General features: G+C 40.6%; 1 protein-coding gene across 5 annotated transcripts in view; it reads left to right on the top strand.

Annotated features, from left to right (window-relative positions):
• Positions 1-26,628, top strand: part of PCCA (propionyl-CoA carboxylase subunit alpha) — a 421,040-nt gene that overhangs the window by 314,076 nt on the left and 80,336 nt on the right. For all 5 annotated transcript variants that reach the window (XM_065409497.1, XM_065409531.1, XM_065409513.1 and 2 more), the window contains one exon: positions 21,900-21,998. In XM_065409497.1, coding sequence (XP_065265569.1) covers positions 21,900-21,998 — 99 coding nt within the window. The remainder of the gene's footprint in view (positions 1-21,899; positions 21,999-26,628) is intronic.

Raw genomic sequence — 26,628 nt, 5'->3', positions numbered from 1 at the left:
AAAGACATAGGACCAGAAAGGATTTCCAGGGCTGCTGAACGTAAGCCCCTTGGTACTTTAGGCAACCCCATCTTACAGTCCCACTCATAAATTTATCAAGCTCTATCTTAAAACTAATTAGGTTGTTTTCCCCAAAAACTCCTATTGGGAGACTGTTCCAGAACCTTCTGTAAACAGGCAGGAAGAGTCACAATCATCCAGTCTCTCCAAGGAAATACAAATGGTAGTTTTCTATGTGCAGAGAAATCTTCTTTGTCTATGAGCTATTCTCATCAATGGATGCAGAACTCCCAGGCAAATTGACTCTGCGTGGAGAGGCTGGATTAAGGGGACTCTAATCTTTATGTAGACACATTCATGAAAACCGTAAGTTTTTGGGAAATTGATTATAGCCTTGGGGCTGAATGCTTAAAAGGAATTAGGCTCCTAACTTGCATTGATTTCTATCTCTTTTTGAGCAGTCAGTCCCTGGTACCTGATTCCAATGCTGCTGAGCACTAATGGTTCCCATTTATTTGAAGTGGTATTGTGATACTCAGCATCAGTGAAAATCAAGCTGTTACAGTACTTGCTACCTGAAAAATCACAGCACAGAAATGAAAAAGGTACTACTTTCTGCTTCCTTACTCATTGGACTAGTTCAAATAACAGTTCAGAAGCTTGAGGCAAAGTTCTAGTAATTCCAATTGCTCCTGAATGGCTAGGAAGACTTTAGTTCTGTAGTTTCCTTAACTTGAGGTGGAGTTTTCACTTCCTCTGCCTTCAAGAAGAGGCCTCTTGACACAAAATTCAGTTCTACATCTGAGTCTCCAAGATGTTCCTGTCTGTATGGCTCTTGAGATGAGGCAACTAAGTATAACGTAGGTTTATTTTATAGAGTGACTGAAACCATGATGTCCTTCAAGAAGAACTCAGTCAACAGGGTCTGTGTTAGAATGTGACTCAGAAGCAGACTTTGGTGTAAAGACATGGGATCAAGACAATATAGGCAAAAAGCCAGCACATACTGGAATTGTTTAAATTATAGATTTTTTCAATAGATTCAGCCGGTTTCCTAAAAGAGGAAGTCATGATTGCTATACCTAGCAAGCATTAAACTAGGATTCATTTTGGCACAGCCTTTTATATTGCAATGTTCCCTCCTAAATAAGAGTTATGTTAACAGTTACCCATTGTGGAATCTAAATAAAGTTCTTCAAATTTCAGTTTTCCATCCATCTGAGCCTCCTCAGTCAGTCTTATGAAACATTCTAAAATTTAAGGTTGCTAAACAAATAGCAATTATGTCAACAAGGAGCATTTTGTAGTTAGGATCTTTATGAACAGATAAACCAAACTACAAGATGCAGTGGTTCGGCAAACTGTGATCGTGCCTTCATTCCAAAAATATGAACAGATTTTTATCATTGGTATGAAATAGTTCTGCCTTCTTTTGTCAAGAGACAAAATATAAGAGGAAGAAAAAAAGGGCACAAATTAGATGTGAGGTGTAATATATTAGGCTATACCTCAAAAGAACCAGAGAATTTTGAAAAAAAGTGAAGGGAAACAGCGAAGTGCTAGCTTGCAGAGGGCCCTGCCCCTGATTGAAGGAAACATCCGGTACCATGGCTGGCTGTGAGGAGCTCTGTTTAAAGAAGTTGTTCCAGCAACAGAGTTGTTCCAGCAACAGAGGATTCCCTGGCTGGCTGCTTCTATGGACCCCTCCTGCTTACCTGACTTCTGCGGCCTGTATTCCCACCTGCTCCTGGTTCCTGTCCTCCTTATCCCAGACCCCACATCTGTTTCCCCAATTTCTGTTTTCCTGCTTCACTCCAGCTCCCTGTTCTTATGCCTCACCTCTGACGCTCTCTCTCTAACTCTGACCTTCGGCTAGGCCTCTGACTCTAACCATTAGGCATGACCTCCATGCCCTGGTCATTACATTGGGCACTACCATGACCTCCATGCCCTGGTCATTACATTGGGCACTACTACAATACAAATAATAATATTAGACATGCTTACTTCTCAGAGAAAACTTTTTAGGAAAACATTCTGTATTGAAACAACTCTTGCTGTTTCATATTTATTGAATTTCTGTTTCCTGTTTTTTATTTACCGAGGATGTTTGCATGAAAACAGGTTCTTAGTTTTTAGAAGATAAACTGCTCCTACTGCTTTTTTCCATCTGAAGTCATAATCCTGTTTGTGACATCATAATAATCTCCACAACATGTAGAGGAAAGGTCCTGTTTGCATGCGGATGGCCCTAACAACAAAGAACAGGCAAAGAGAAATACAGAACCTGGGACCTGTAATCTGGATTTTTTTCTAATAGAATATTTTACAGTTTTCTGTGAAGAGTCTATGGATTTTAAGATTGTAATACAAATTAACAACTTTTTTGTTGTTGTTGCCTATTTCCCACAATTTATCAAGTTTTACCTGCAGAGTGTGATAATGTGTCACTTATTCTTCAATACAAATGCAGAAAGAGTTAGGTGTCTGAATTAACTGTGAATGTCTATTTTAATGTTACTTTACATAATTTTGTATGTGAAAGACAAGCGAGGCCTTTTAAAATTGTATTTTGTGTCAGTAATTGTTCTGTAGTCAGTGTAATCATTTATGAAGTCTTATAGTAAATAGAATATATTGATTTGAAGCCACTGTTACATCAAAGCATATTTTTATAGGAACTGGTGCACAGGTATACAACAGATTTCTATCTTGTTTGTGGTGAAATTATTATATGTAGTTGCTAATATTTATAAAGAGTAGATTATTCTTGCAAATTATGTAGTTTTAAAAATTTCCTTTTTTATGAGAGTTTTGGAAGTACAAATTAAGAGCCATATAAGAATCTGCATTCATAGGTACAGGAGTATTTCACTACAGTGGGTATTCATAAATGTTCTTCTGTTTTGAAAGATAGTGCACTTACAATAGGAAATACTGCTAGCACTAGTAATGAAAGGAAACTTTTTTTAAAAAGTGAAACAAGTGTTTGTAAAGCTCATGCATATAGTAGAAATATCTGTATGTTCTTTAGTCCCTGGTAAATTCCCCCACAGCATCTAACAGAAACTAACAAGAGTTACAAGACTGTAGTTTTAAACCGAATGATTTAAACCTATGCATCCAGCTGCTTTAGGCCTCACAGTCCATATGTCATTCAGAAAGATAGATATGTATTGAATATTATTTATTCTTGTAAGCTGACAAAGTGTGGGCTATAGATTTTTAAATACACCTCTACCCTGATATAACGCGGTCCTCGGGAGACAAAAAATCTCACCGCATTATAGGTGAGACCACATTATATCGAACTTGCTTTGACCCCCCCCCCCGTTCCTTGTTCCCTGACCGCCCCCTCCAGAGACCCCAGTCCCTAATTACCCCCTACCCAACCTCCCTGCTCCCTGTACCCTGACGGCTCCGACCCCTATCCACACACACACACACACCCCCCGACAGGCACTCACTGGCAGCTGCGGAAAGCAGAGCAGCCCGGCCCCAGCCCGCTCCAGTTGACCACCTCCCAGCTGCGGCGCTCCGCTTCCTGCCGCCAGAGAGTGCAGAAAGGACGCCCCCCCCCCCCCCCACTCACCTGTGGCAGGAAGCGGAGCGCCGCGGCTGGGAGCTGGCGGAGTGGAGCGGGCTGGGGCCGGGCTGCTCCACTTCCCGCCGCCGGTGAGTGCGGGGAGGTTGGGGAAAGGACGCGCTCCGCACTCACCTGCAGCGGGAAGCGGAGCGATGTGGCCCCAGCCTGCTCCACTCCGCCACCTCCCAGCCGCAGTGCTCCGCTTCCCGCCGCTGGTGAGTGCAGGGAGGCGGAGGGAAGGATGCCCTCCAGACTCACCGGCGGTGGGAAGCGGAGCAACGCGGCCCCAGCCTGCTCCACTTTCCTTGCCCTGGCCCCAGCCGTGTCACTGGGGGGGGAGGGAGGGGGAAGGTCCCGCACTCACCTGCGGTGGGAAGCGGAGTGTCGCGGCTGGGAGCTGGCGGAGTGGAGTGGGCTGGGGCCAGGCTGCTCCGCTTCCACCACTGGTGAGTGCAGGGGGGATCCCTTCCCCCAAGCCCCCTCCCCTGAGGACACGGCTGGGGCCCGGGCGAGGGAAGCGGTGCGGGCTGCTCCCGGCCCCCCGCTAATCCCCCGGGCCACTCTGGGACTGCGGGGCCCCCAGAAGTGCCCCCCACAGCTCCTGCCTCCTAGACCCTGGGGGGGGAGCCCCTGACGGCCTCTGAGACCCTCTGCCCCTTATCCAACCCCTTGGCCCCGGCCCGCCCGGCACCCTTAACACACTGCTCAGAGCAGCGTGTCAGAGCTTTACCGTGTTGTATGCGAACCAGCGTTTTATCGGGTCGCGTTATATCAGGGTAGAGGTGTATATGATTTAACTTGGGTTACAAACTTGTATAGTAAGTAGAACTATATTTTCCATGGGAATAGGTTTGTGAGGTTTTTTCCCTCTTTAACATCAAAACTGAACAATGAATCAGGTGGGGGTTTTCTTTTTGGATGGGTGTGAACAGTTATTCAATGGTTTTGGCAAAAACTAGCTTCCTCTACTACTTCAAATAATGGTATACTTAATATTGTTTAGGATACCTACATAAAACCTGCAATATCCCTTTCTTTTATGTATTAGCATGTGCTTGAGTAAGTTTTAAAGTTGTCTGTAATAAAGATCAGATGCATTAAAAGCAGGGGTATAAAACTTTATAATATTAAATTATTTAAACCTGAAAAGTGGCATTTTAAACAAATGTTCCAGTGCTTCTGAAGAGGTTAAAACCTGTTCCAGTAGAGTCAAATGCCAAGGGTTGTAACTGTAGGATTATAGCCACAAAGATCAGCCTCTCTAGTTCCACCAATATCAGACTTTCTGCATGGAGATAAATAATTTAGTTTTTAGTTTGCTTCTATGGACATTTATTACAACAATATAGATATGTTCCCAGAGAGGATTCCTATTTCTTATTTAGCAGCAGTGAAAATTGCAAATTATTCTGTTAACTTGGCTTGCCAGTAAGTGTCACTATGCCAAAGAAAAATTATCTGGATGGTAGAGAAGAAATGTTTGTTTTTCCTGGCTGTTTGCATATGCTGTTTTTAATTTTAATTAAGCATGAATATTTACCTACAAAACTGAACCTTTTTTGTGTGTGTGTGGTCATTTTCCAAGAAGTAGCCATAGACAACCAGTACTGTGGTTATTGTGTAATGTTAGTCATTATACAGAACAAATAGGTGTAGGTGGTAGAAAATCAATAAAATAGCACCCTGCACATTAGCTGCAACACTATGGCTGCAAATTCTTCATCAGGAAGAATCTGTAGGGGAAAAAGGAAACAAAAAAGCTAGATCAAAAGCAATGTGGGGAATTAGTGTGGAGAAGATGAAAGGGAAACAGGCAAACAATAGAGTAGATGTAAGTGGAGGATTAAATAAAGCAGAAGCAATCATTTTTTGTGTGGGACAGATGAAAAGACATTGAGAATAATTGTTACAGGAGGGCAAGTAGTGGCATCAAGTTGAAAATGACGTGTATTTAATGGCCATATGAAAGCCAGGACTTGTCCACGATTTGCGCTATCATTCATTTTCCCCAGAGTAGCTTCCTAATAGCTCTCTTAGTAAAGTGTACCACCTTCACTGTGACACTCATAAAAGCCTATTTAGCTCTATCAGAAGTTAAAATATCAAGAAAGCGTCATTCAGCATTAAATAGTTAGTGGTAACTATTTTATTTTAAATATATGGGGCCAGATCCTCAATTGATGTATATAGGCATAACTCCATTTGACTTCTGCCAATTGGTATGTGCAGTGTTAGGTTAACTAGTCTGTTTAAAGATGTTTTTACAGAAATAGCAATCATGTTGCTACAATTTCCAATATTTAGTATTTGTTTTAGTAAGTGGGAAGTTGCCGCGATGCAGAATAAACCAGAGCTGCTATTAGGCAAAATAGTGTCTTCATTTTCAAAAAGTACTAAACATTGTTACTGATCAGTTAGAGCTAGATTGAGCCTTTGCACCGAAGCCCTGAATAAGAGGTGGCACAAAGCTACACCATCTTAGTAGGAGCCCTTGGAAGGAATTGAGATTCTCAGGAATTGTTTCTTTCTCTGGTTCCCCTTGCTCCAGTGGAGAAGTAATTTATGCAGTTCTTTATAGGGTGCAGCTTATTCTCCATCCCCATTTCATCAGTGTTTAGGCTCAGTCCACTTGCTTATAAGTGGGAGCAGCAGCCCTGCAAAACCTGCTTAGTGCTTACACCTTGGAAGGGCACACAAGGAGATCAAGAGGAACCATATTTCCTTGCATCGCTGCATTGGGACCAGTGATGATCTGACCCTTTGAGATGCAAAACAAGCTGTCATTAAACAGTGACAAATTCTGCTTTCATGCAACATGTATTCAAATCTGGCAGAAATATTACATCTTACAATATGAGAACTCTCACATTCAAATCTGCCAGGCTTGTTTCCAGAAGTGGCTACTTTAGGGAAAGCAGGATCGCCAGAATCTGCCTGCTCTGATGGGAGCAACCCATTCAGTTGGGATGGGGAGTTAAGAATTGAATGTGTTCCCTCCATATGTTAATAGTACTGTATTCCTCTAGGAGGTGGAAGGCCATTTTCCCCCTGTTTTTTATTTTTTTCCCTCCTTTCCTCTACTTTTGAACATCGTCCCCATCATCTGAAACAAGGACCTGAGTCTGCATGTTAGACTGCTGAGTGCAGCTGATGAAGAGATAAAAGCAAACATAGGATTTTGGAAGAAAGTGTTTCACTTCTGAGAGACCACTGTTATTTTCTTTGGGAGAATCGCCCCTCCCCCTCCATTTTTAAAGTTCTGTGTGTTTTTTGTTTCTCCCCTTTCTACTGTGAGTACTGTGGTTTCAAGACTTAGCCCTTTCCTGTTAAATACACTTCACCATGTCTCTAAATGAGATCAGTCCCTCAGTCACATCCATATCTCATGATGTCCCTGAAGGTGTCCAAAAAGTGACAAACTAACAATAGTCAATTTTGTGTTTTCTGGGAAGTCTGTAATGACTCTGAAAATGAAACTTTATTTCCTTTAAAATCGTAGAAGTTGAGATGGAATAGTCCTGTTAGGTCATCTAGTCCATGTATCTGCCAATATAAAAAAGTTTTCTATAGTATATTTTCTGTTTTTTAATCCAATCTAGTTTTAAATGTCCCTAACTTCTCTACCTTTGGGAAGTTATTCCATGGCCTAATACATGAATGTCATATTGATCAGGAGACCCAGATGAATGATATACAGGGATTTGGCGCAGCCTGCTACTTTATTAACACTGGGGGCAATATGCCACCTCCCCCTTGGTCTCCTGTATACCATACATTTAACTAGGTCCACTGGAGGATCCAGGGCTACCTGCCATATAACCTATAACTCAGAGTGGACCCTCCTTAGCCTACCCTTAGCACTCAGCTCACTTCTGAACCCTCTCTCTCACCCTCTCCTGCCCATGAGGGAAGTAGAGGATAACAACTGTCTGTGAACAGTTCAGATCTCCCATTCTCCCAGAGGGTCTAACAGTGAAAGCCCAGTCCCCTTTTATTCTAGCCCTGCATTTTCAGGCATGCATTCTGCCTGTATATATGTGTGTGTGTCTGTGTATGTCTCTCTCTCTCTCTTTTTTTTTTTTTTTATGGGCCATCTATTGCACTGCTGGTCCAATCAATATCTCCACCTAGGGATAGAGGGTGGCACTCATTCATAAGGGAAGCTATTTGTACATGTGTCAAGCAGTTTTTCACAGTAGCCTAAATTTACTTTTTCTTAATTTCATTTCATTATTCCTAGTTGTAGTCCCAAAAATAATTCCTCTAAAAGCCTTAGTAGATTGTTGGTGATTTCTTCCCCCGCCCCTCAAACAATTTGTTTGTTAGTCGAACTCTGTGATTGCCTAATAGTTACTACACAGTGGTATCAAAGATTTAGTTTTCCTCTATACTAAGAATAGCCAGTCTGGGGTTTCCAGTATCCCTTTGTGATTACTGTAGATAAATTATGACCTTTCAATGTAGACCCCAGTTAACTTTTTAAAATGTTCTTCATAAATCAGTGCAACCAGTCCCTGATGATTTTTGGTGCTCTTCTCTGCACTGTCTTCAGTTTGTCATCTCTTTCCAGTAATGTGCAGCCCAGAACTGAATGCAGTTTGCAGACTCAGTTGCTCTAAGGCTTTATAGGTCTTGATTCCTCTGCTTATAACATGTTTTAAATTTAAACCCATGAGTGCAGACCCATTGACATTAGTGATTTGCTGGATTGGTATGTAGAGAGGGACTGTTGCTTCCCTGCTCAGTGATGTGATGCTATTTCATATACAGCCTGACGTTATATTGGCCTTTTTTGCTGCTGTATTGAATTTCAAACTAATTTCTGATTTGCTGACTTTTATTGATTTTCTGCCCATTTTTCTAATCTCTCTTTGTCTTGTGAAAGGAAGATTTTAAGAGAAGCTCAAAAGTACTAGTATCTGTGTCTCTTTAGTTATTAGTTTTCACACACACCCCTTCTTTCCCCCCCCCTTTTATTACTGTCCCTTCTTCCTCTTCAGTACTATATTACTTTTCCCACTGATATATTTGTAAAAGCCTTTTGGGTTATCATAAATTTCTGGATTTTTTTTGCTTCACTTACATAACTATCTCTTTCTTTTCCTCTAGTGGTTTGCATCACTACCTTACCATTTTAGATACAGTTTATTGCTAACCTTATGTCTCTGAGCAGCCAGGGCTTTGTCAAGCCGGGCCTTAGAAATCTCTAAGGATGGAGATTCCACCACTTCCCTAGCTGACCCATTCCAGTGCTTCACCACCCTCCTAGAGAAATAGTTTTTCCTACTGTCCAACCTAGACCTCCCCCACTGCAACTTGAGGCCATTGCTCCTTGTTCTGTCATCTGCCACCACTGAGAACAGCCTAGCTCCATCCTCTTTGGAACCCTCCCTTCAGGTAGTTGAAGGCTGCTGTCAATACCCCTTCACTCTTCTGCAGACTAAATAAGCCCAGTTCCCCTTGCTTCTCCTCATAAGTCATAGTCCTAGACTATGTCATTGTAAGAACACAGGATCTAAGAGATGTCCAAATCACCCATGTCCTGAGAGGAGCCGATGATTGCTGGACTGACCAACACCTGGTGAGGTCAGTCATGTCCATCAGGATTGCACCGAAACATAGAAAGCAATCAAAATCTCACAGATGGCAATACAACGTCCAAAGAGTTCAATCCTCAGTGTACCAAGAGAACTTCCAAACACTCCTCAGTGAAAAACTGGTCATATGGAAATGACAATATAAGTGTCGAAGAAGACTGGGAAGCCCTAAAACAGACCATCCATGAGGTTTGCGAGGAATCCATTGGCCTTGCTACCTGCCACCATCAGGACTGGTTTGACAACAACAACACTGAGATTACAGCCCTTTTGGACCAGAAGAGAAAAGCTTTCTGCGACTGGGAAAACCAACCTCTATCCAGTCAGAAGCAGAGCTCTTTCCATCAGCTCAAAGCTGAAGTTCAAAGGAGGATCAGAGAACTCAAAAACGAATGGTGGGAAAACAAAGCAAAAGAAATCCAAACATTCGCCGACGGACGTGATATGCGGAGGTTATTTTGTGAGACAAAGACCCTGTACAGACCAAGCTCATGTGGCCTCACACCTCTGAAATCCGAAGATGGTAGTACCCTTCTGAAAGGTAATGAATCCATCAAAGAGCGCTGAAAGGAACAGTACCAAAAGCTTCTAAATCAAGAATCAACTGTGATTGACGACACCATCAACTCCATCCCTCAACTCCCAGTCTGGGAAACTCTTGCCAACCCACCAACACCTGAGGAGGTCTGCAAAGCAATTAAACAAATGAAGTACAATAAAGCACCAGGCCCTGATGGCATACCAGCTAAAGTACGAAAGTGGGGGGAGAAACACTGACTAACAAGTTTCACTTGCTGTTCCTCAAAATCTGGAGCACCGAAGAAATCCTTGCTGACTTACGTAATACTAATATCATCACCATTTTCAAAAAGGGAGTCGGTCCTTGTTTTGTTTTGTTTCCCTTATGGAAAGTCATTTTAGGGCAAATGCTGCCTCTTTGTCTGTGGTGGGTCACTGGCAGTGGAGATGGTGGGGATCTACTGTGCAAATGGGAGCAAGATTTGGGGAGGTTGTTCGGGCATTTAGCACCCCTTGTGTAGAGCTCTGCTTGAAAGAGGCTCACAGCTCCAATGGGGAGAGGCCAGAGGACCCACTACTATGCAGATCCACCAGTCTTTGACTCCTCCTCTAAGGAATCTCCATATTTGCTGTGGCTACGATTTCAGCCCTCTAGGCTAGAGTAGTCTTTGTGGAGTGACTCTGTAGGCACTCTGCCTCCTAGGTGACATGGTTTCTTCCCTGCACAGTTGGCCAAAACTCAGCTGGGTTACATGGGCTGGGCATTGGCTCAGGATTTGTGCCTTTGTGCTTAAATGAAGTGTTAGGAGAAAGTAGGGGAAAATGTTAGTATCTCTGGGGACTAAGAGAGGTTTAAAAGTAAAAATATTAGCATTCATAGTTAAAGTTTCCATTATTTCCCCATCATTGGAGTTTTACTGGAATCTTGTGGCTCCTGTGGAAAATCTAAAACCAGTCTTGATTCTAGGGTAGGAGGGGTTATTGGTTATTTCTTTTGAGTTTTAAAAAAGTGCACAACACAAGAACCTATGTTTTAACCACTCAAATATAAGTAATGATAATGGTGTTACTGAGAGATCCCAAAGCAAACCAGCATTATTTAGAGACAGGTCTAAGGTAGCTCTATGTAAGTATTCTTTAGGAAATAAACTTCTGTTTTCATGGCAATAGAAACAATAAAAAATGAATGCATTTGCATTTAAGAGACCCACACAATTTTATGTTATTTAAACAAGCAAGGATAATATTTGTGGTGTGTTCCTACCTTAGATTTTGGTGACTTAGATGTAGAGTATGTTGTACTGCAACCTGTACAAATTTAACAGTCTTTTCTTTAATTCTGGAGGATGCCTCCAGAATTCCTAATTGTTGCAGTAAACATGTCTTTCTGACTTCATTTTATGGAATGCGTGTTTTATTTAGTGAACTGTAAGACTCATTCCATTGTTGTTCACAACCATTATAAAGACCTGCATCTTTGATTTGCAAAAAAAAGTTTTGAATATTTATAGGTGATTAAAATAGGTTGTTTAGCGGGTGCTGACTTCAATTTGTAGTTACAGTATTGCTGTCGTATCATGAGGTTTCTCTGGTGAGAGAATTAAACAAAAATAATTTCAAAGGATGTAGGTAATCTGCCTCTAATGCCAAAGTATTTCAGGGTGTGCACTTTACTTTTTCCCCTACATTTGCGTAGATCGGAAAACTGAATGTTCCAAACAACTTGTGGAAACTTTTCCACATCAACTTTACATGTACTAAAAATGCAATTAAATGTGTTCAGCTAAATACATAAAAAGGGCTAGAATTAATTAATGTGGGAAAGAATTTTTTTTTTAAATACTGTTGATTTGTTTTTAGCTGATACATTTAACATGGCAAATTTGAAATTAACCCTGGTAAAAAATCAGTGGCACCTAATTAAACTTATTGAGGATACCAAAACTCACAGAATTCATACAGCATTTATTTGCACAAGACATCTCTGTTTCTATCAATGAGGGCATGGTAAACAATGCAAAGCCATTATATGCTCAAATAAATAGGAATAAATGTAAAAATGTATTGTTTGTTTCCACATGATGAGTCATCTCCTGTGGTATCCATCTTGTTTCAAAACTGGAGCCATTTCCAAACTTTTTAATCTCCATTCCTTTTGTGAGAATAGCACTAATAGCTTTCCCCCATCCTTACGTCTCCTTGTTGCATTAGCTTTTCCTCCTGCCCTTAACTCCTATACGTTAGGCTGAACTATCTTATGTGGCTGAATTCGTCTCACCTCTATCTATCGTTGAAGCCTCTAGAGTCATTGACATTCTCTTTCTCTTGCCTGTCTTTATTTTAAAGCCTGACTCAGGCTGTTTCTACAGTGAGAATAAACTTACTATTACTCTGAATGCTTTCGCACAGTCTCTACTTTCTAAAAGTCATGTTGGTTCATTTGGTGAGAAATCTGTATTTGTTTCAAGCCAAGAGTGCTCAAGACAAAAACAGTTGTGAATTTTGTGTGTGTGTGTGTGTGGGGGGGGGGGGGTAAAGTTCACACTACCAAAAGTGTGGTGTGATGTAGATGTTCTCCTCTCACTTACTGTTGCTCTTTGCAGACCGGCAGTTAAAATACCTGCTTCACTTTTAGCGTATGAGCTCGTGTTTTAAAAGTTAGCATGCTCATAAAAAGCCACAATAAAGAGCCTCCTGGTTACATTTTCCTTCATCTATTCTCTTCTCTTGCCTAAATTTTAAAGAGTGAGCCAGTTGCTTTTTACATCTGAAAGTAGAAAAGAAAAGACCTCCAAGGGCCACTTCACTCTGATAACTGGCACAGCTGGTAAAAAGTTGTTTTTACCCAGGTTGGTTAATACGGAGTACAGATGTGTTCACTGTGGTTTTTTGGATGAGAGGCATAAGTTAGAGCCGAAGTGGCCAATGACAAATTAGGAGGGAGTTAAGAAAGAACCTGCTTTAATTCTATAATGTATTTACAAGCTACAGCACAGCAGATTTAGATTAAATGTCAGGAAAAGCCTTCTAACTGTAAGCACAGTAGGACAATGGAACAAAACGCCTAGGGAAGTCATGGAATCTCCTTCACGAGTGGTTTTCAAAAAGAGGCTGGATATAGCCACCTGTCTTGGGTGGTTTAGACACAACAAATCCTGCATCTTGGGAGAGGGTTAGACTAGATGACCTTTGCAGTGCCTTCTAACCCTATGGTTCTATGATTCTGTGATTCCACAGTTGTCTTGAAACCCAAGGGCCAGCTCCAATTTAGTCTCGGGATGGGAAGTGATAACTGAGGGCATGTCTACACTACAAAATTAAGTTGACTTACAGTTACCGCAGTATTTACTGGGTTTTTTTCATGTACACACACACTACCCTTCTTCTGTTGGGGGGCTACTGGGAGCCCAACTGCCACCGGGGCTGTCAGCTCCACTCCCTGCTGAGAACCCAGCCCAGGGGGCTCCCTAGTGGGAGCCCAGCAGCCGCCCAGGCTCTGGGCACAAAGCTCTGCATCCAGAGCCTGGACAGCGCTCGAGCCCAGTGGGGAGCCTGGAGCCCAGACAGTATCTGGGCTCACAGCTGGAGCTCCCCAGCCGCCCTAGGGTGACAGCCACAGCTGTTAGCCGGGTGCGGGGTTCACAGCAGGGACCCTACCAGCCTTTCTTGTCAATTTCACAGCTCCACCGCAGAGCTGTGAAATTGACAAGAGTGACAGACAATGTAAGTAAAGCAGTGTCTACACAGACACTGCGTCGCCCTAACTACGCTGACATAAGCCCTACGCCTCCCCTGGAGACATTTACATCAACTGGAGCAAGGCTGTAGTGTAGACACTGACATAATTAGATCGACATAACCTGCTGTCTGTCTTAGGGTACTTCTACACTGCAGTTGGGAATGAGCTTCCCAGCTCAGATAGCAAGCTAGCTCGAGTCCTGCTAGCACAAGTTTGTCTAACGATAGCCGTGTGGAGGGTGACCAGGTGTCCCGATTTTTGGGTCTTTTTCTTATATAGGCTCCTATTACCCCCCACCCCTGTCCCGATTTTTCACACTTGCTGTCTGGTCACCCTAGCCGTGTGGATGCTGCAGCTCAGGCTCACCCAAGGCCCTGAGTCTGAGCTCAGGAGGCTAGCCTGAGTCTCAGCCAAAGCGGCAACGTCCACACCGCTATTTTTAGCGCACTAGCCAGAGCCCCACTAGCATGATAGCTCAACCCTGCTAAACCCAGGGTTGTGAGTTCAATCCTTGAGGGGGGCCACCTAGGGATCTGGGGCAAAATCAGTACTTGGTCCTGCTAGTGAAGGCAGGGGGCTGGACTCGATGACCTTTCAGGGTCCCTTCCAGTTCTATGAGATAGGTATATCTCCATATATTTTATTTATTTTTATTTTTACCTGGGTTGGGAGTCTGGCCCCAGCAGTATAGACCTACCTTTAGGTACTACTGCAGCCTTGTGTCCTGTTATGTCAACTGAGGTCAGTAGGATTGGAACTACTAAGTGAAATCAGTACCCAAGGGCCCAGTAAACCTAGCTTTTGTCAATACAAAGTGTTCAAATCAAAAGTGTTGTTCTGTCAGTCCTTTTCTTTATAATTTACTAATTTAATGAGAAATAGCATTGCTGCCAGTGCAGTGTAATGGGAAAAATCATTGAAACTAGTGGCTGATTATGTCCAATATGACCACCTAGGTGATGTATAGCAGGGGTTTTCAACCTTTTTCTTTCTGAGGCCCCTCCTGCCCCCCCAGCATGTTGTAAAAACTCCACGGCCCACCTGTGCCACAACAACTGGTTTTCTGCATATAAAATCTAGGGCTGGCATTATGGGGTAGGAAGCAGGGCAATTGCCTGGGGCCCCACGCCACAGGGCCCCCTGTGAAGCTAAGTTGCTCAGGCTTTGGCTTCAGCCCCGGGTGGCAGGGCTCAGGGACCTGGGTTTCAGCCCAATGCGGAGGGGCTTCGGCTTTCTGCCCTGGGCCTCAGCGAGTCTAACACTGGCCCTGCTCGCTGTCCCCCTGGTTATGAACCACTGCTCTATAGTGTCTTGTGTTGGATACAACTTTCAAGTATAACAAAGAACACTTTTCTTTCTCATTAGCTATTTTGAAGCCTGCTGATCTCGTTGGATCTATGCACCAAGTTCTAGATGTATGAAATAAAACGTTTCTGATCTATTGGGGAACTGTTGTAGCACAGTATTTAGCTTAGACCAGACACAGAAGCCCATCAAGTACATAATTCTCATCTTGAAAAGAAGGCCATTTCCAAATAAATCAAGATATTTTTTCCCATGAAGTAGGGGTGTGTGTGTGTGTGTGTGTGTGTGTGTGTGTGTACTTTTTAATTTTTCACATATCCTCTCTCCCAGTAGGTATCCATGCAGCGATACCTATAACTACCAGATGTCTAAAGTTGACTTCCCATAAATAAGACACCAAAAATTAAAGGCACGAGAGTTGCCTATAAAAGAGCCAGAATAGGAATTCAGGAATTCTTGGTGCTCAGGCTATGAGCTAATTGTTAGGGATATGGTCTCTATATTAAAAATTATTTATTTTTGGCCTGTCCATCATTTCTTATTGTGAAACTTACCATAAGGTTTAGTGAAGGTCGCTACTAAATAAAGATCTTTAAAAATTAATTTCTGTTCTAAAATCTGATTGTTGTCTAAAATGGAAGCAGTTTAAATCTATCTTATACTCATGGTAACACAGCTGTACAATAAGGCCATTGCCTATTCTTTTCAGATTTCCACGGTTAAGTGGGAAAAGAGTTGGGATCATGGTCTGCCTCTGAGGTGAACGAATGGAACCTTCGCAACTGAAAGGCAGTTAAAGATCAGACTTGCTTAGCGCTTGCAGTACATAGACATGAGTTTTGGCTCTGAATCTCCAGAAAAGACAGGGGAATGTCTGAACTATTCTGCCATTTTCTGGCTGGCCCTACTTGAGACCTCTCCCTAACATCATTTAGTGAAGCCGAGGCTCTGCTCAAAACTCTGTCACTTGGTGACTATCCCCAATGCACTATCCACAAGCTGAGGAAAGACAGAAAATGGTGCACTTTGGCCACACCCCTATGCATAGCCTGAAGGGAGCGACATATGAGCTAGCAACACCAGTTCTGTACTCTGGGGACTCCATGCTAGGACAAACCCTAGCAGGGCAGCGCTGAGTAGTTTCTGTGCTCTTTGTGCTGCCAGGGTGGTGCAAACGGGATGTAGCCGGGAAGAGAATCCGGCTGTCTCTTTCTGTTCTGTAATGATCCTATGAAAACATGAACCATGCTTCCCAAACCCACTGTACGTGATCAGGCTAAAGGCACAATGGCTATTACAAAATATTATCCTTATAAACGTCAATTTCTCAACAACTAATTTCTTTAACTCTTTGCATTAGTGTGGCTTTGAGCTATGTGGATGCAATTATCTTACAGATATAAGCTATTTTCTCACTAATGACTCTACAAGAAAATCTGAAGCCGCCAAACAACAAAGCATTTGCCATAATAAAATTCATTTAGAGGATATAGTGTCTCTGTTAGGCTTTTCTAAGGGGACTTTTACCCTAGTAAATGCCAAAAGTAGGGTCTTGCTGATCAGAGTGATAAATGCCATCACTTTTCTCTTTCTTTGTTTTGCTTTTTATTCCATTGCCACCGAGCTGAAGAGTTGATATTCATTACCATCTTTCCCCATTACCTCCTAGACTGGCATGCTCCCATTTCCAAAGTGAGATATACCACGCCTCTACTGACAATTTACATGAATCTGCTACCTTACAGAAAAGAAATCTAATATGGAGCTGACTGTGTGTGTGTTTGAGTTATTGGGGAGGAAAATGATCTTGCAGTTATAGGCTGTCCATTCTATAAATGTGGTAAAATGCTTTGAAAATCTGAAAGAAATCATGGCACTCCATACAACATAGAAATGTGCATTTGAAGTCAGAGCCCAGCAATTCAAAATCTTCTGGTCTCATTCATAGCAGGTAAAAGGCTGCCTTGATGACACTTAGAGCAAATGAATTTCTCTCCTGCAGTCATGCACTGAATAAATCGCTTGATCTGGTTTGGTACAAAAGGGCAGGATCTATAAATAGTTAACTGAGCTTTCTTCAGGACAAGTGATGTATAGGCTGGAACTCTCTCTTGGGGTCTTTTTTAGAAGTAAGTGCAAATATGAACAAAAGAAAAGTTTGTAAAAAGGGATTCTTCTAATGAGATTGAAACCTCACACATTTTAACTTCTTTTTTTGAGAGTACAGGAACAACCACTTCAAAGGTATTTAATGCTGACCTTGCATTTGTTTGAAAAAAAAGAAAGGGGGAGGGGAGCAGATTTCTGTTAAACTGATGTGAATATACTTTTGTCAATAGATGCACACAGATAATCTCACCTTATCACTGACTAGTTAATTTGTATCAAGGATGTCCCTATCATATATGCTTTAGTGTGTCCAGCTTTTATTTGAAAGCCACTGCTAGCCGACTTAATGTGAGCTCTCCCCTTTTGTTGCCTTTCCCAATTTGCCCTTGCTTTGTGCTGCGCTCTACTGTTCCCCAAAGGCCCTGCCTGTCCTGTTTGCTCTTTCTTTCACCTTTTCTGCAGCTCCTCTTAGATATATTTATTTTAAATCATTGCTGGGATTGTGTTGAGTGATGTTCTGGATCTAGCCTAAATAAGGCTGTAAGTTATACTCTGGTATGAATACATCCACCAAAATGTCTTGTCAGTGGTGAATATGGTAAATAAGACTCTTCAGAAATACTACAAAGAGGCATCTGTTTTCATGATCTTTCCAGCGTCAGTTTTTTCTAAGGAGAAAAGGTTATTTTCCAATTGAACCTAAGCAGCTGAAAGTCTTGAGTCCAAACCCTCTTCTTTCTCTCACTTTGTCTTACAGACAAACCAACCAAACAAATGATCTTGCACATTCAAAACCTGCCATGTGCCCACAGGGGTCGTTGGAGTTTCCTGGTTGGTGGTTGTAGCCTCGTTAGCCCAGGACAAAAATTAAACAAAAGATTAATGCTGCAAAATTTGCTCATCTGTTTACTACTTAGTGTTTATAAATCACTCAACTGAACTGTTGTCCTAGTGCAGGGGTAGGCAACCTATGGCACGCGTGCCGAAGGCGGCACATGAGCTGATTTTCAGTGGCACTCTCACTGCCCGGGTCCTGGCCACCGGTCCGGGGGGCTCTGCATTTTAATTTAATTTTAAATGAAGCTTCTTAAACATTTTAAAAACCTTATTTACTTTACATACAACAATAGTTTAGTTATATATTATAGACTTATAGAAAGAGACCTTCTAAAAACGTTAAAATGTATTACTGGCACGCGAAACCTTAAATTAGAATGAATAAATGAAGACTCGGCACACCACTTCTGAAAGGTTGCCAACCCTTGTCCTAGTGTGTCATCCTGTAGTGTCTGAATGGCCGCTGCCTAAAGGGAGGTATCTTCAAATCTCAACAAGCTACCGACGCTGATTTCTGTTTAAAACAACAGTATGAACAGGCTTGGCAGAATTTGATTTCTATATATATTTTTTTTTATAATTTTGATGGATATGTTTATTTTTAAGCTTGTTTTTTATATTTATTTACATTTTTCACTGTTGTGTGAAATGGCTTTGAAACATTTGAATTTTATCTGTTAATTTTCACAGTTTCAGGAAATAATGGGGGAGTCAGATATTGGGGGGATCAAATAATTTATTGACAGTAGATATTGAGGTTCAAAAAGTTGACGCTATCTAACGGTTAAAACAGAAATTGTCACCATCACATGTCAAAATATACAAATATCCTTAAATCAGACTCTAATAAGTTCTCAAGCACTATTTTTCTTACTTTGCCTTTTGATTATCATCGATGGAAATATTTTTTCACTGGTTTGTATGTACAGTGAAATTGATGTTTAGTGACATTTACCAATTAAAAATCGAATCCTTCCATGCATAATTATAGAGGTTTGTGACATTCCCACTGAGTCAGACCGTTCTCTGACCATTATATTTGGCTTTCTGCTTCCATCCCCTTAGCTAGCTTGGTTTTTGGACTTGTGGTTCTGCTCTTACTTTACTTGGCTCATTTCTGGAAGGGACAGTCTCACTACTTAAACAAGTAAAGGTCTAATTAATCCCACAAATAACTGTTTTTTCTTTGTTTTTGGCTTGTATAGAAGCTTCTTGCTACATAGCGCAATTAACCTGCTTCCTGCAAGGCCACTCTGCTCTTATCCTCAGACCTTGCCTCATTTTTCCTATGGTGTGATATATTTTCCCCTCCCTGCCCTGCCACTTTAAGCATTAGGGCTTTTGCTGTCTCTGTCACCTTTGCAAAATTTTCTCTGGACTCTCTTTGGTACAAACTGCATGTTCGATTCCCTCATTTGGCCCTACATGTCTTGCTGAATGGTGAATATATGGTAGAAGCAATTCATTGCCTGCATTTTCTCCTTTTCCACACAATCCACAATAAATGCTGCAGGGTTTGAACCATGCTTCACTAATCAAACCTGCTCCTCCAGAGCCTCCGACTTGCATCATGGTCACCCTCACGGTGCATTCTGCCCCATTTCCTGGATGCTAACTTCATCTGAATCACAGATGACTCGACTTGTATATATTCTTGTGAGGGCTCAGAGTCTGGTAACTTGCCAGTATGACACTTTTAAAAATATCTTTTTACAGTGATAGAGGGACCAATAATGAAATTGGTTGCAGAGTTGAGATGTTTGAATGGCACCCTTCACCTTTGATTAGTACTTAGATGTCAGCTGTAGCTTCTACCAGACTATATGTAAATCGTGCAGAAGTACAGCCTCAGAGTGCAGTCTCAGTTGCTTGTTGGCCAGTATTCTGATCTGCTGTGGCAGCTGCTCCTTTGTTTTCTTGTTCCTGAGAAACATTGCAAGTTTATTAATTATTATTATTATTTATTTGTATTACCATAAAGCCAAGGAGCCGTAGTCATATACCAGAACTCCATTGTGTTAGGCACTGTACAAACACAGAACAAAAGATGGTCCCCGCCTCCAAAGATCTTACAATCTGTATATAAGATAAGAGACAACAGATGGCTACCGACAGACAGGGAAGTACAAGGAAAGAATGGGGCAGTACTGGTCAGCGTGATAGAGAGTAGTCTCAGCACACCAGCAGCTTAGCTGTTGCCAAGTTCTTTGTAGGCATCACATCAAAGGAGAATTTTGAGGAAGGATTTGAAGGTGGTGATTGTTTTAGCACAACTGATTTTTTCTTAGTAGTGTTCTTAATTATGTCATCGGAGAAGGATTGGCTTTTCTATCAACTTTAGTTTTTGACTGATAGTTGTCCTTCCAGAGTGTGAAGACAGGGCACCAGGCTTGTTCTGCTCTTAGTGGAGTCTCTTTCACAAGTTTATACTATTCTCAGCAGAGATAATATTTTATTGACATTGGGACAGATTCACTGGTATGCTCCGGCTGCTTTGTGCTGCTCCTGTGATGCAAAGCAGCTGTAAACCTGGTTTAACTTAAGCCAGGTTGATGGCTGTTTTGTATCACTGGAACAGCGCAAAGCAGCTGGATCATGCCAGCTGATCTAGCCTTTTGGTGAACCATTATAAATTACTTGTTTTATTCATGATCTCTATACATGACTGTATTTGAAGTCAAAACCTGTAGGAATATTGAGTGGATCATATCCATTAAAGAAAACTTTTATATTCTAAAATAAGCATCTGTGGAATTAGAGGTTTCTTGGGCTAAAGGTTTTCCAAGGTAAAATGAAATTATGCATATTAGCCATATATGTTTGGTTATATGGAACTCCTTTAGATACAATATAATCACTTGCGTCTGATGAAGTGGGCATTCACCCACGAAAGCTTATGTTCCAATACTTCCGTTAGTCTTAAAGGTGCCACAGGACCCTCTGTTGCTTTTTAATATAATTTTTGCTGCCTTACCCTATTGTCAAATATATTAAATGAAATTATTAAATGTTAAAATTTAAAAATGCTAATTTTTAGATGTCTTTACTATGTTGCCAAAGAAGGGCACAGCACTTATTGTAAATACAGTTTTGCTGTAGCGGTGTTTTCTTCCAGTTTACTGAGATAATTTCAGTGGCATGAAATATAAGTGATTTTGATAAACTTGATGTTATTGTGTGTGATTTATTGATTGGACGTATTCTGGGGCTTTTGAGGGTATGACTGGATGCAAGATAACAAAATTATTGTTTTCCTTTTATTTAAAATATAATGTATAGTTGAGATCGTTTGTACTTACCTTTGCCTTGCATAAATAGCATTTTACATGTTCAAAGCACTCTACAAACGTTAATCAATATAATATTATTGTATAAATGGTATTTTTACTTCCTTTTTATTAAACTCTACTGTTATTAAACTCTGAGGTCCTTGTAGCATAATACAACATTCAGCAGTTTGTGGTAATTTTTTTTTAACAGGGGCTGATAGCCCAATTAGAGTGAATGTAAGAGAGCACAGTCAGCATTATTCCTGTTACTAACTTTGTTTCATAACTCAGCTTGTTTGTCCTTATGTAGAAAAATTCTCTTATTAAAAAAACGCAGTGATGATTTTTTTCCCTTAAGTCTTTCAGGATAACCACAGTGGAATGTAAGTGTGAAATCAGTCCTCTGATTAGTAGTAGATTGAGGGAAAACATGACAGAACTTGCAAAGTTTGACTGGACTTTGAGATGTAACACCAAAGAATTAATTACTGCTTCATATTAATCAAGATAACAATGCAAAACCCTTCATTAAGAGCACAGGGAAAGTTCTTCCTTGGTCCTTGGAGAGGATATTATATGCAAGCCCTGTGGTGTGGGTTGCAAAGTGTCACTGGAATTTATATGCATTACTTGTCTAATTGCAGTAAATGTAGCATGTCCAGATAGATTTAAAAGTTGGATGGGTGTTTGTTACTTGCTGGAAATCACTTGAAACCTCACTACTCAGAGGCAGCTGTTCACAGGTCCTTCACCTCTCCCCAGAGATGCCTAGAAGACTCTGTTGTTGGACCCTGTCTTTTATGGCAGAAGCAGTAAACATGACAGGTTGTTTGGGAGCCATCTGTTTTAAAATGGTTTCTGCTTGGTATGCAGCAATGAACTTGAGATCAGTGTTCTGTCCGTCTTCATGGTAACAGTCTTGTTTGGTGTCTCAACAGGTGGAAGTTGATGGGATGAAACTAAATGTGACCAGTGAGTGGAACCTGGCTTCACCCTTATCGTCTGTCACCATTGATGGCACTCAGAGGACTATACAGGTAAATTCACTGACACATTATTTGTGGAACTGAAATGACTGCACCCCTTCAGATCTAAAAACACTATATATCTGTATGGATACTAAATTTGATGTACAACAGAAAAATACTATGTTGTTCTAACATAGTCTTTCTCCCTCCATTTAACAAGCCCGGAGCTTTATTGAGATCGATTTCTAGAGAAAATATTTGAGAAGATGACATGTCAGAATACTCTTTATATTAGAAACAATATCACACCTTTCAAATATCTCACATTTCAAGGGACCTCTCTCATTTTAGTCTGAGATTTACCTATGTTTCTCTCAATTGTAGAGTCTCCTCCCTTCTATTGTTGAAATAAGAAATATATATTTATTAAAGGAACAAATCTGAAATCATTCCGGCATGAATAATTTTGTGTGTCCCTCATTTGAGTCTTTCCAGATTGAAAGGCAAGGACCGCATCTTTCCTGAATTGTTGTTTTTTATTAATGTATATCCGTTTCTTGCTTTAAAGAAGAAGAAGAAAAAAGTAACACCCTCACTCCCACAAAACTAAAGAATAGTTCATGAATTGCATCAAATTCTAAAGTATCCCAGTGAAAGTGTTTAAAAAAAAAAAAAAAAAGAAATTGCATTGCCATTTTGTATTAACTGTTTTTCAGTTTTCCTCAGGGTAAGGTGGTTCAGAATTTGCTTAGGCTATGTCTGCACTACCACTTATGTCAGTATAACTTATGTTGCTCAGGGCTGTGAAAAGCCACCTACCTGAGCGACATAAATTACGCCAACCTAAGCATCAGCGTAGACAGCACGAGAGCTTCTTCCGACGACATAGCTACTGCCACTCGTTGCGGGTGGATTAATTAAGCCAAGAGTAGCTACACTAGAGCAGTGGTTCTCAACCAGTGGTACTCATACCCCTGGGGGTACGCAGAGGGCTTCCAGGGGGTACATCAACTCATCTAGATATTTGCTTACTTTTATAACAGGCTACATACAAAGCATTAGTAGAGAAGTCAGTACAAACTAAAATTTCATACAATGACTTTTATACTGCTCTATATACTATACACTGAAATGGAAGTACAATATTTATATTCCAGTTGATTTATTTTATAATTTATATGGCAAAAATGAGAAAGTTAGCGATTTTCAGTAATAGTGTGGCTGTGACACTTCTGTATTTTTATGTCTGCTTTTGTAAGCAAGTACTTCTCAAGTGAGGTGAAAGTTGGGGTTACGCAAGACAAATCAGTCTCCTGAAAGGGGTGCATGGGTGCAGCTGCGTCACTGTAAGCTCTCTTGTGTAGCCAGAGTCCCATTTACTAAATAGTCATTTTATTAAAAAGCTCAGGGTGTCTGCACACCCTACAAGTTATAGGAAACAGATTAAGATTCTGAAACCCTGGAATTACTAGAAAAATAGTATAAATTTATCAGTGATTCAGCATTTTTAAAATATTACTGCTGAACATATACATTTATGTTTTTCATTTTTGTTCATGGCGAATGCCACACCGATGACCTTTTCCGTGTGACTGAATTTGAACGACTTCAGCTTTGGGCAACCGAAACAGTTGTATCTTTTAAGGATGGTACGAGTAGGAAATGAGTGACATTCTCACTGTATGCCCAGGCAAATGTATACAATGGGTCTTTCTAGCACATCTATAGTCTTTTGGGACTATTCAAAGTTTTCTTGCAGGGTCGGTGCGGTTGGACATCATCCTCAACTTTTACTTACATGCTCCACTCTCAGAATTTACTTGCTTCTATCTAAAGACAATCTTTAGGTTTAGATTTAAAGCCTGCTCACTTTACTAATATTCAACAAGAAGCAATATGTATTTATAAACATATAAGAGATGTTCAGAAGAAACCCAACATATTTGGTGTGCATACATGCATGTTTTCAGATGAGTTTCCATCAAAACTATTGGGAAGTGCATAAGGATATATTACAGCAGTATACAGCATTAGGAAGTTTTTATTGTTGCTAATAGTAGGTAGATTGATTATATACCAAACGATATTTGACTTGCATCTTCATTTAATTCCCAAAGCACAGAATGTTGCCATAGGTGGACACGTTTACTGCTAGGTGGATGAGCCTGCTAATGGGGTCCTTGAACTGCTGGAATACAGTTGTCATATGCAATGCATGCAGGGGTCACTCCAGCTGCTGTACAACAAATATTTTGGAGTGTGTGTTATACAACAAGAAGTGTAAAAACCATAGTTATTGTTTCTCTTTGAGAGATCTGTAAACCTCTGTTTTGTTCAGAAATCCTGTAGCTTGAAAAGTTATGAATGCTGTGATTGTTTATATATGTTAAATTATGGTTACAATGTGATTAGCCCTTGATATCTGCTCATTGGAATCCAAATTGGATTTTTTGTTGTTATGTTTCTCTAGACTTGTTCCTCTGCAAGGACCAAATTAGACTAGCGTGTTTCTATGGGTCTATTTGGCCCCAAGAGCATTTGATCCCTGAGTCTTAGTGTATCTTCCTTCAGCAAATCTTTGCCCTAGAGCCATTTAAGTAACTAACATAAATGAATCAAATAATTCCAGCTGTGCTTTATTAATTTTCAGGCATTCTAATTTCTCTTCATAGTTGGTTTCATTCATCTAAATTTGTTTAACCAGTATATTCTTTGTGAACATTACATTTCTTTGAAGATTGATTTATGTACCTAGGGCTTGATCCTGAAAGGTGCTGAGTGCTCTGATCCCAATCCAGCAAAGCCCTTAAGCACGTAAGGAGTAAAGAAGGAAATGAGTTTCAAATATTTTGTTTTAAAATGTATTTATGCAAATTGTAGTCTAGATATTCAAATTGTTGAATATCTGTCACCTGCTTAAAATAAGTAGTTAGACATGAGTCTATTTTCATTTATCTGTTAAAGGATCTTGGCTCAAAATGTGTAAATAAAGGAAGTACCGGTCTAAGCAAGGAGTAGATCAGTGACATGCAAAAATGGGTGGGTACCAGAAAATACCGTGATCCTGCAAAGTTGAAATCAGTGGGTTCCTGTTCTTAAAATTAACTGTGTGCTCAAGTGCTTTGTTGGATAGGAGCCAGAGTACAAAGCACCTTGCTGACAAAATCTCAAAAATAAAATATTACTGAGAGTTCAATGACTGCCCCCAACCATAGATTCTTTTATTGAAGCGGTATCTCAAAACAGTTTTGCTTATTATAGATCATGTATTATTTGGGTTTCAGACCCTAAATACAGGAACTGCAAAACAGTTTTGTTTGTTTGTTTAAGCAGTAGATGAGTTTGGAAAGATTTAGTGAGTGAGGTGCATGAAGATTGATTGATGTCTTCCAGTAATACACAGCTACTGTACACTGTTACTTTCATTTTGAAATGGTTGCAGGGTCATTTTTACTATTATCTCTATGAAAGAGAAATATTGCGTATGCTCCCACTTCTTTTTCATAGATGAGAGAGCAGGCCTGGCTTTTCTCAGAGCTTATAGGATCGCTCTATGTTTTCACATTTACTCTGTAAGCCCGCAATCATCACAGCCAAAGGAGCTCATCAGTGTTACTCCAGACATGAGGAGAGGGGTTGCTACTGAGTAACTGATTTTCATTGCCTCACTTGTCACCTGTTCTTGGCAATTGAAGCAAATACAAGAGATCTCTCAAATACCTCATTTAAAAAAAAACACAAAAAAAAACCCCACTACAACCCCCCTCTCCACTCTTCCCTCTCCCATCCCCCAAAAGAAAAAAACATATCAGTGAGTTTTGCTGAAGTATGCAGTGTTGTATTTCAGGCTTCCTTCTTTTTTTAAAACTCTTAATCTCTGTTGTGTGTCATTCTCTGTGCTGTCCCTCATTATTTCCCTACCTCCAATTGTGCAAGCAGAGTGGCGGTTCAGCAATTCCTCTTCCTCCACTGCAGTCCTAGCTCTGAAACCTGATTTTATGACTGAATAAAACAAAAGTTTTCTCTACTTCTCTTCACTGAGAGACAAAAACTTCCAGGGCTTTGCTTCCTGTACCAGGCCACCCACTAAGTTCTTTCCCTCCCCGTGCTTCCCCTTCCCAGTCACGGAGGAGCAGGCTAGGGTTGGGTATTTGACCAGTTCAAAAATAATTGGTCAATTGACCAGTCAAATATTGTCAAATGTTTTAAAGCACTAATTTATAAGAACAGTAACAAAAAAGAGTAAGACTTTAGGGTCTCATATAGGCTTACCCTTAGATACTTATACCTAATTACAAAAAAAAACTGAGTTATTTTCATTCAGAAAAATGCAAAACACCATGAAATGATTTTCTCAAATATGAGAGTAATTATTTTTAGGTTGGCCTTTAAATATGGATATTATTCATAAAATGAATGAAATTAAAAATAAAACACACATAGCATCCATAAAACCAAAAAATCATTTTAAAAATCACTTATGCTAGATAGGCAGCAGGCCAACTCTACAAGCCGTTTTATGGCTGTGCATCTTTACTGTTTGTGTTGGGGGCGGAAGTTTAATGACTGTGAGCCCTCCTCTCCCTCTCCCACTCCCTTCTGAGTTTATTTTTGTATGATTGTCTAGTCAGTTTAGGTTGTAAGCTTTTCAGTGCCAGCCAGGACTGTGTCTTTTAACTTGTTTTAATATGCTTTGTAA

Source organism: Emys orbicularis, chromosome 1 (assembly GCF_028017835.1).
Source record: "Emys orbicularis isolate rEmyOrb1 chromosome 1, rEmyOrb1.hap1, whole genome shotgun sequence".
NCBI classification, from domain to species: Eukaryota; Metazoa; Chordata; order Testudines; family Emydidae; genus Emys; species Emys orbicularis.
Note: the sequence above shows the minus strand (reverse complement) of the source record. Positions and strands in the feature narration are given on the sequence as shown.